At 56.7% G+C, this 8,573-nt stretch overlaps 1 protein-coding gene across 4 annotated transcripts in view; it reads right to left on the bottom strand.

Annotated features, from left to right (window-relative positions):
• Window positions 1-5,037: 5,037 nt before the first annotated feature.
• The window catches only part of SRC (SRC proto-oncogene, non-receptor tyrosine kinase), a 50,888-nt gene continuing 47,352 nt past the window's right edge, over window positions 5,038-8,573 (bottom strand). For all 4 annotated transcript variants that reach the window (XM_059406976.1, XM_059406975.1, XM_059406977.1 and 1 more), the window contains 3 exons: window positions 7,834-7,987; window positions 7,560-7,691; window positions 5,038-7,269 (listed from right to left, as the gene is read on the bottom strand). In XM_059406976.1, coding sequence (XP_059262959.1) covers window positions 7,061-7,269; window positions 7,560-7,691; window positions 7,834-7,987 — 495 coding nt within the window. In that variant the 3' untranslated portion in view covers window positions 5,038-7,060. The remainder of the gene's footprint in view (window positions 7,270-7,559; window positions 7,692-7,833; window positions 7,988-8,573) is intronic.

Raw genomic sequence — 8,573 nt, 5'->3', positions numbered from 1 at the left:
CACACACACACATCACTACCCCTTACACACTGTCCCTCATGCACACCACACAGCACCCCTTCTCACACACACCACACACACTACTACCCCTCACACACCACCCCTCACACACACCACACACACAACACTACCCCTCACACACCGTCCCTTGCACACACACCACATATATCCCCCCCCACACATCCCTCACACACCACACACCACCTCCTCTCACACACACACACCACTACCCTCACACACCACCCCTCACACACACACACCACTACCCTCACACACCACCCCTCACACACACATACCACTACCCTTCACACACTGTCCCTCACACGTGCCACACACCACCCCTCACACATGCCACATGTACCACACACACTATTCTACATACATGCCACACGGATGTTATGTACACCCCACATGTGCTACACCACACACACCACATATTTTCCACATACACACCATACACATACCACATGTGTGTGCACACGGACAAATGTAGGAAGCTCAGAGAAAAGACAAGACTCAGATAAGCCCCCGAGTTAAAAGGGAAGGAGAAAAATGGGAGATAAACACACAGAAAAGCAGGAGACTTCCATGGGCCTTTCTCTCCCTCTCCCAGTGTCCATCTGGATGTCTGTCCGTCTCCCTCTTGGGCTTTTTCACACACCGTCCCAGCCACAGGACTGAGAAGATGTGGTGACTCGGTGGCCAGCCCACCCTGGCTCTGCTGGCCCCCACCTCCTGGCCTTTGTCCCCTCCCTCACCTGTTGCTCCTCACCCTCAGGCCTTGCTCAGCCCTGCCTCCTTGGGGAACCCCTGGGCCCTCTGTTCACATGCAGGACCCCATCCCTCCTCTCCCGGAACCATCTGCTGTGCCTGCTCATCGGTCCCAGACAGGAAGTGCCATGTCCAGCCAGCTTCCCAGCGAGGAGGGCAGAAGGCCAGAGGGACAGACAACAGGACCCCATGTTTATTGGGGGGATGAACGAACTAGTGGGGGGACCCCAGAGAAAGGGACAAAGCTGCTAGAGCAAGAGAGAGCTGGACAGACAGAGACAGAGACAGCGTGGTGGGGCGGGGGGGGACACTCCACTGAAGTCAAGGGCAAACCACAGGGGGCGGAATGGAGCAGGAATTGCCAAGAGGGTAGGAGGCAAAGTGGACAAGGGCCTGCCGGAAACAGCATTTACCAAGGCCAGGCACAGAGGAGATGCTCAGGAAGCCCACAGCCCACAGTACTTTTAGGGACCCACAAAAAAAAATTAATTGCTCTTCAAATCAGAAGACAAATAATCTTTTAGCTCCAATTTCTTTAAGTAAACCCTGCACCCAACATGGGACTCAAACTCATGACCCCCTGAGGGTGCGACAAAGCAAAAGATGAACATCTAATGAGACCACCGCAAGAGGGAGGCCTGGGAGGGAGCAGAAGCAGACAGAAGACAGACAGATGGACACACGGAGAGACACAGACCCAGGACCCCATGGGTCACCCTCGGAGGCCGGCACAGGTCTGGGCACTGGGTGGGACGAGCCCTCGGGTAGAAAGGGCTGGGGACACCGAGGGCTAGAGGAGTGACAGACAGATGGACAGAGCTCCATCCACCCCCCACCCAGACCTCCTTCCCCAGCTGTTCCCATCTCTGTCTCTGTGTTTCTCTCTGTCTCTGTTCATCTCTGTCTCTCTGCAAACCACAGCTTCTTGGAGCCCGTGGGAGAAAAATGGGAAAAGATGAGATGAGAGCAAATGCAGACAATAGGCCTCATAGGTGTGTGTGTGTGTGTGTGTGTGTGTGTGTGTGCGCGCACAGGTGTGTGTGTGCACATGCCTTCAGCACAGGGTCTGGTCAGAATTTCAGGAGGTGGAGAGGAGATGAAAGCAGCAGAGGATGAGCGAAGAGAGCCACAGCCGGGAGGCAGCAGGGAGCAGGGGCGTGCACGTGCCCCCCACACACCCCTGCCCCACACATACACACACACACTGCACGCACTGGAAGTGCAGCTGTGGAAAGGAGGCTGGTGAAACCCCGGGGAGCAGAGGCAGGGAGGGGCGGAGAAAGACACACCCGGCACAGAGGGCCTGCACAGAGATGCAGGCGGGCGCAGGGGCTCACATCTCCGCAGGGGCCACGGCCACATGGGCCGCGGCCACACAGGCCCAGGACAGATCTTCACTCCGAGCTTTCCACATGAATGTCTGACCGAATGGGCCAGTAACCCACAGCAAGAACCAGTGACCACAAGCCAGAGCACAGACAGACAGACAGACACATTCTGAGAGAGAGAAGGGGACACGGGGACCAATGGGCAGAGAACAGATAACAGACCCCGATGGACACACACACAGACACATGCCCCGCCCTCTCTAGGGGCAAGGGGATGGGGTGGGGGCAGCAATTATGGTGTTTTCATGGGGGCTTCTCTGTATCTTTCCTACCTTGTGATGAGGATTATGTATTATTTTTTTCATGAGGGAAAATATCTAATTTTCCTCCAAGAACAAAATGTATGCAGAGTAAGGGGTAAACCACTGAAGGCGCCTGGGGGGCTCAGTCAGTTAAGCATTTGCCTTCAGCTCAGGTCATGATCTCGGGGGCCTGGGACCGAGTCCCACGTCAGGCTTCCTGCTCCACAGGAAGTCTTCTTCTCCCTCTGCCCCTTCTCCCTCTCCTCTCAATCTCTCTCTCTCAGATTATTAAAAAAAAAATTTTTTTTTTCAGAGAAAAACCAGCGAAATCAGGAAGGGAAGGTGGAGAGGACAGGGGGTTCCAGGGTCCCCGGTCCCTGGAATGGGCTCGAATCTGGACAGTGCTGTGGGAGGAGCAGGCAGCGGGGCTGTGAGACAGTGGTCCCAGTGGACTGCACACCTCTGACCTCTCCATTCTGTCTCTCTCACGATGAGTCGAGCAAAAGCAAACTGGACAGAAGCCCAGAGGAGGGAGTCAAAATCAGAGAAGGAGCCGGAGACCAGGGGTGGGAGGGAGAGAGGCTTTCCTTCCTCCCTTCTCTGACTGGACACCATCCATGTGAGACCATTTAGGTGCATCAGCTAGAACTTCCCCAGTCCTTCAGCTCTTGTTCTAGTCGGTGAGCTTCGTGAACTGGTTCAACAACCCTTGCAAGGTCCAGGGGGTTGAGAAAGCTCCAGCAGGTGGTCTGTGGCTTCTGAGATGTGTTTTGAAGGATGAATAGGAGTTTGCCAGGTTGCAGAGAGAAAAGAAAGGGCATTCTCCATGGGCAAAAGCATGGAGGTGTGGGAGCACCTGAGGAAGAATCAGAAGCTGGAGAGATTGATAAGGAAGAAAATCTGTGCGACAGAGACGCAGAGAAACTGGAGAAATAGACAGCGGCCAGGCACAGAGAAGAAGAGAAACCAGCAACGGTCCAAAACGGAGAGACACATATAGAAACAGAGACAGAAAATCAGAAGCACACACAGCTGCACTGGAAACTATAGAGAAGTGGGGGAAGGGGGTGAGTAGGGAAGAGAATAGAAAGAAAAAAAAAAAAGTGTTGAGACTGAGAGCAAGGGCCAGACAGCCATAGAGAGCTGGAAAGGCAGACAGAGGAAAGAGATGGAGAGAGACAGAGAGACACAGAGGGAGACACATGCAGAGAAACGCAGAGCGAGAGAGAGAGGTGCAGAGAAAAGAGGCTCCACCTTCCCCCACGCCCTGGGAATTGGGGGGGTCCTGACCACCCCCCAGCACTGTGCAGGTGCCCTCTCCACCAACTGTATGGGGTGAGTGCTTTGTCCCTGTCCCTACTGGGGCTGAGACACATCCCTGGCCTGCTGGCGCCTTCCTAAGCACAGCCCCTGCCCGCCCCTGCCCACATGGGCCCTCCCAGGAGTGACCAGTGCTGTGTGTGCCCTCCGTGCCCACAGAACCAGCTGTACACTTTGGGGTCCAGGCCCCAGGAGCCTAGAGCTGAAGCACCAATTTCCTGGATTATGTTCACGTGATACACACACCGCTGGAGAAAACAGAAACATGGGCTTCGTACCCCGTGGATACCCAGGTCCATGCTCACCCCAGGAGTCTGCAGGCTACCAGACACCAAGACAGGTGTGCATACAGACACACACAGCCCTGGGCAAACAGATGCCCAATCTCCCAGTCACATACCCATGTGAACAAAAGGTTGACTCCACGAGACACACAGTCCTGGAAGCCCGGACTCACAGAAGACCTGCACACATGCCCACACACACCCACACAGTCGTGCATGAATAAACGAACCCACGCACACAACCTCATGAACATGAAGGAATACACGTCCTAGGCACACACTCCCAGGAGCAAGCAGAAGACACAAGCCACCAACATTCATGTTCCAAGAGCGCACACACCCATGGTGTCTCTGGGTGTCCGTGCTGACCTGGGTACCAGGGGATTTGGCTTGTGAAAATTCTACTGCACAGAGACATGTCCAAATTTTGAAATTTGCTTTTAATTAGACCATTATTATGGCCAGAGGTGACACACAGATGCATGTGTGATCTGATGTAAAAGAAATTTCTTCATGTAGGTTGTTGCACAGAACTACCCAGTTGGGTCCCTTTGGGTGGGGGGAAAGGGGAGGAGAGAAAAGGTCTTTGGATTTTTCTAGAGGGCCCAGGAATTTTGTGGCTCCAGCCCCACCCCAGCCCAGCACTCTGGGGGAACACACAGCAAACCCAGACACATGACCCCTTAAACACACCCACAACCCCACACTGGCCCGACCGTCCCACCAGGCCCCCAGGATGCTAACTGCCACCACACACCCAGGGCATCTGCGACCTGAACTGCTCATGCTCTGGGAGTCCTGGCTTCGTGGCTCACACAAAAGCCAGCCTTCCGCCAGGTGCAGATACGTACACACAGCAGCCACATTCCAAAGTGGCTGTCTCCAGCCTGATCGTGTCTCCCCCTGGCCTGGAGCCCTCTAGCCACCAGTGGGGCCTGAACAAAGGCTCCTCTGACCACAGTCAGGCCTCACATCCCGTCCCGCTCACTCTGCAGCACACGGTAGATGCTCAATAAACCACTGGTCAAACTCTGAGGTCTGTTTGTGTTTAATCAGACAATATGCAAAGTATTTACAACCAATTCTGGATCCCCCCTCCCCCCCAAGCCTGGGCCGTGAAATGTGGGACCCCCAGGCCCCACCCAGCGCTGGGGGGGGTCCCCTAGGCCTCTGCATAGTCATCTGAAATCTACAAAACACTGTTTATTTTTAAAAAAAGAAGAAGAAGAACAGTATTAGGACACCTTATACAAAGGGCCCCGGGCAGCTGGAAGGGGGCTTGAGAATGCACCGGGGTAAGCGAGCCCAGATTTGACCGGGACAGACAGCAGACTTGCGTCATAAACATGGATGAAAGGAAAAGTTGAAATTTCATGGGCAGGCCCCACATGGCCTCCTTCCCTGCTGGCGGGGCCCGCCTGGCTCGAGAACCCCCGGCAGCAGGGGTGTTATTGCTATGGTGGGGGGGCTGTGGGGGGAGAGGCACAACACATCCAGGGAAACAGAGCAGGGGAGAGTTTTTACATGTTAAATATGGACACACATGGAGGAACACACACGTGCACACACACAACACACATACACGTACGTAGGGGCCCTGGGCAGCAGGCCCACAAACCGTCAGCCACCCATTTTTAAGATGGGCACACTGAGGCCCAGGGAGAAGCCACCACATACCCCAAGGCCAAACACCAAAGCGAGGGCCAATGCGCCTCTAGATGCCCCCGGCTGGGCTCACCAGCTGATGCCAGGCCACAGGGGTCCGGAGCAGAGCAGGTGCAGGGCCCACAGCCTCCCAGGAAGACAGACACTGCAGCCCAAAGAGGATGCAAGGGCCACCCACAGTCCCACAGCCAGGTCTGGGGCCTGGCAGCAGATGCTCCCCCTCTCGTTAGGTACTCCTTTCGCTACTCATGAGTTATGGGGTGCCCCCCCTTAGGGAGGAGAGCAGGCGTCAGGCATTGAAATGACACAGGACATACCAGGGGAAGGAAGACGAGGGGTTCTCTCCTGAGGCCACGGCCTCCCAACCACTTGGATCTTCTATTTCTGTTTGATTGCCTCCAGAGCCCGAGAGCTCACTCTCTTTCATGGCTGGCTAGCTCCAAGGATGAAAATCCACCCACGTTCTGATTGACATCTGCTACCTGACTCCTGCCTCAACAGCCCTCTTTCCTAGCTCCGCCCTGTCTGCCTCCACTCCCTCCCTGCACGACAGGCCTGCTAGGCGGGTGGTGGCAGCCGCCTTGGGCCCCTGGTCCCCTGGGCTGCCCCAGTCTGTCCAAGAACAATCTTGTTGGTTCCTGAGGAAGACAGAGGGAGCACCGGGTTCCAAACCCACCTCAACCCTGAACTGCTCTGTGGTTTTGGGCAAATCACATCCCCTCTCTGGACTGTCTCCCTATGGGTACTGTGAGGACAAGGAATTGGTGATCTCTAAGGGTCCCTCAGGTCTAAGAACAGGACTCGAGGGGGGTGCCTATGCTCCCCACCAGCATGAAGCCACGCTACACTTCAGCTGCCCAGCCTGGGAGCCACGGCAGAGGAGTCTGGACCCAGCAGCTTCCACCAACAGGTGTTTCTGAAATGGACGGCAAGGGGCAGGGTGGCAGGCAGGCCGAGGGCCGGGGCCTGCCGCTCCTCTTTGGAAAGGCTCTTCGGCCAGCTCTGGAGGCAGACCTGGGGGCACATGGAAGTGGGAAGGGGCCCGCGCGAGGAGCAGGCTGAGGCTGGGAAAAGGTGTCCTCAGCCTGTCCTTCTCCCGCTTCCTCCCGCTGAGCTGCACAGAGCCCCACGAGGGAAGGCTGGAAGGATGCAGGTGGCTGGCGCAGGAGCCTGGACGCAGTCACCGTGCCAGCCTTGGACCCTGTACCCAGGGCTGCCCCGGGTCCCAAACCCTTCTGTGCCACAAAAGAGGGAGGGGCCTCATCACTGGCGTGTCAGCCCCACAGAGGGGATCAACGTGGGCAGGCAGAGGGAGGCAAGACCTGACATCAGGGGCCCCCCAGCCCAGGATCCAAGCCGAAAAGCCCGTCTGGCCCTGCAGCCTGCCCCCCTATAGGTTCTCTCCGGGCTGGTACTGGGGCTCGGTGGACGTGAAGTAGTCCTCCAGGAAGGCCTGCAGGTACTCGAAGGTGGGCCGTTCCTCCGGCTCCTTCCGCCAGCACTGGCACATGAGGTCGTGCAGGGATTCGGGACACTCAGGTGGGCAGGGCATCCGGTAGCCCCGCTCAACCTGGTCCAGCACCTCTCGGTTGACCATCCCTGTGGGAGGGGAGAGGCGTGAGGGGACGGGCTCCAGTGAGGAAAGTCGGGTAGGGGCAGGAGGATGAGGACAACAGAGAGGGCCTCTCGCCCAGGATGGGGGAGGGTGACCATGGGTAACTCCCCTCCCCAAGGCTGAGAGCCCCGACCAGAGAGCTCCTAAGATCAGATGCTCAACCTCTTTGTTATACAGATGAGGAAACAGGCCTGGGAAAGGGTATGGCTTGCCCAAGGTCACCAGGGCAGAGGGGATTCAGGAATCAAAGATAGGGCACAGGGAGCCCTCTTACCAGGGTAGGGCACCCGACCCTTTGTCGTGAGTTCCGTCAGCAGGATCCCAAAGGACCACACATCTGACTTGATGGTGAACCGGCCGTAGAGGGCCGCTTCTGGAGCCGTCCACTTGATGGGGAATTTGGCACCTGCGGGAGGGAGAAAGGTCAGGGGAGTCTCAGGAGAACCTCGGGACAGCGCTGCCAGGAGATACCACTTCCATCCCCTGCTGGACAGATGCAGAAACAGGCTCAGAGAAGGCCAGATGGCCCCGACCCGGACCCTGCGCACCTTGTCGGGCTGTGTATTCGTTGTCTTCAATGAGCCGAGCCAGCCCGAAGTCAGCCACTTTGCACACGAGGTTCTCTCCAACCAAGATGTTGGCAGCACGGAGGTCCCGGTGGACATAGTTCATCCGTTCCACATAGGCCATGCCTGAGGCGATCTGCAGGCAGAACGCCAGAAGCCCAGCTCAGGGACCATCCCCACCCCTGCATCCCGCCCCCCTGCCGGCCCCACCCCGCTGGGTCACCCTATCCTTCCCAGTCTTCTGACTAGGGAAGTCAGCTTCCAATAAACACCGCTGGCACAAGAGGCAGGACCAGCGCTCGGCAGAAAGAGGAAATGCAGGACAAAGGGCAAGGGCAAAGGGGAAACACGGACAAGATCCAGCCTGGAAGCAGGGCAACTGTAAAAAAGAAGCCCCAGAGGCCCCACAGATATAGACGAGTGCCAGGCCGTGCCTGCTGTCCCCAGTCCCCTCTCTGAGCCTGTTTTCCCATGTTAAATGGAGAGACAGCCATCCCCACCTCCCCTGATTGGGAGAAGGATTAATGAAGGAATGACTGTTGAGCACCACCTACAGCAAGCAAGTACTAACGCATGTTTGTTGAGTGACTGAGTAACCTTTACAGAGAAGAAAACTGAGGCCTGAGGTCCCACAGCATGTTGCTGACCTCTGATACCCAGCGAAGGGCTCTTTCCTTGCCCAGGGATAAATGTGGTGGGTCGGGGTGGGGGCGGGGGGGGGG

This window comes from Mustela nigripes, chromosome 7 (assembly GCF_022355385.1).
Source record: "Mustela nigripes isolate SB6536 chromosome 7, MUSNIG.SB6536, whole genome shotgun sequence".
NCBI classification, from domain to species: Eukaryota; Metazoa; Chordata; class Mammalia; order Carnivora; family Mustelidae; genus Mustela; species Mustela nigripes.
Note: the sequence above shows the minus strand (reverse complement) of the source record. Positions and strands in the feature narration are given on the sequence as shown.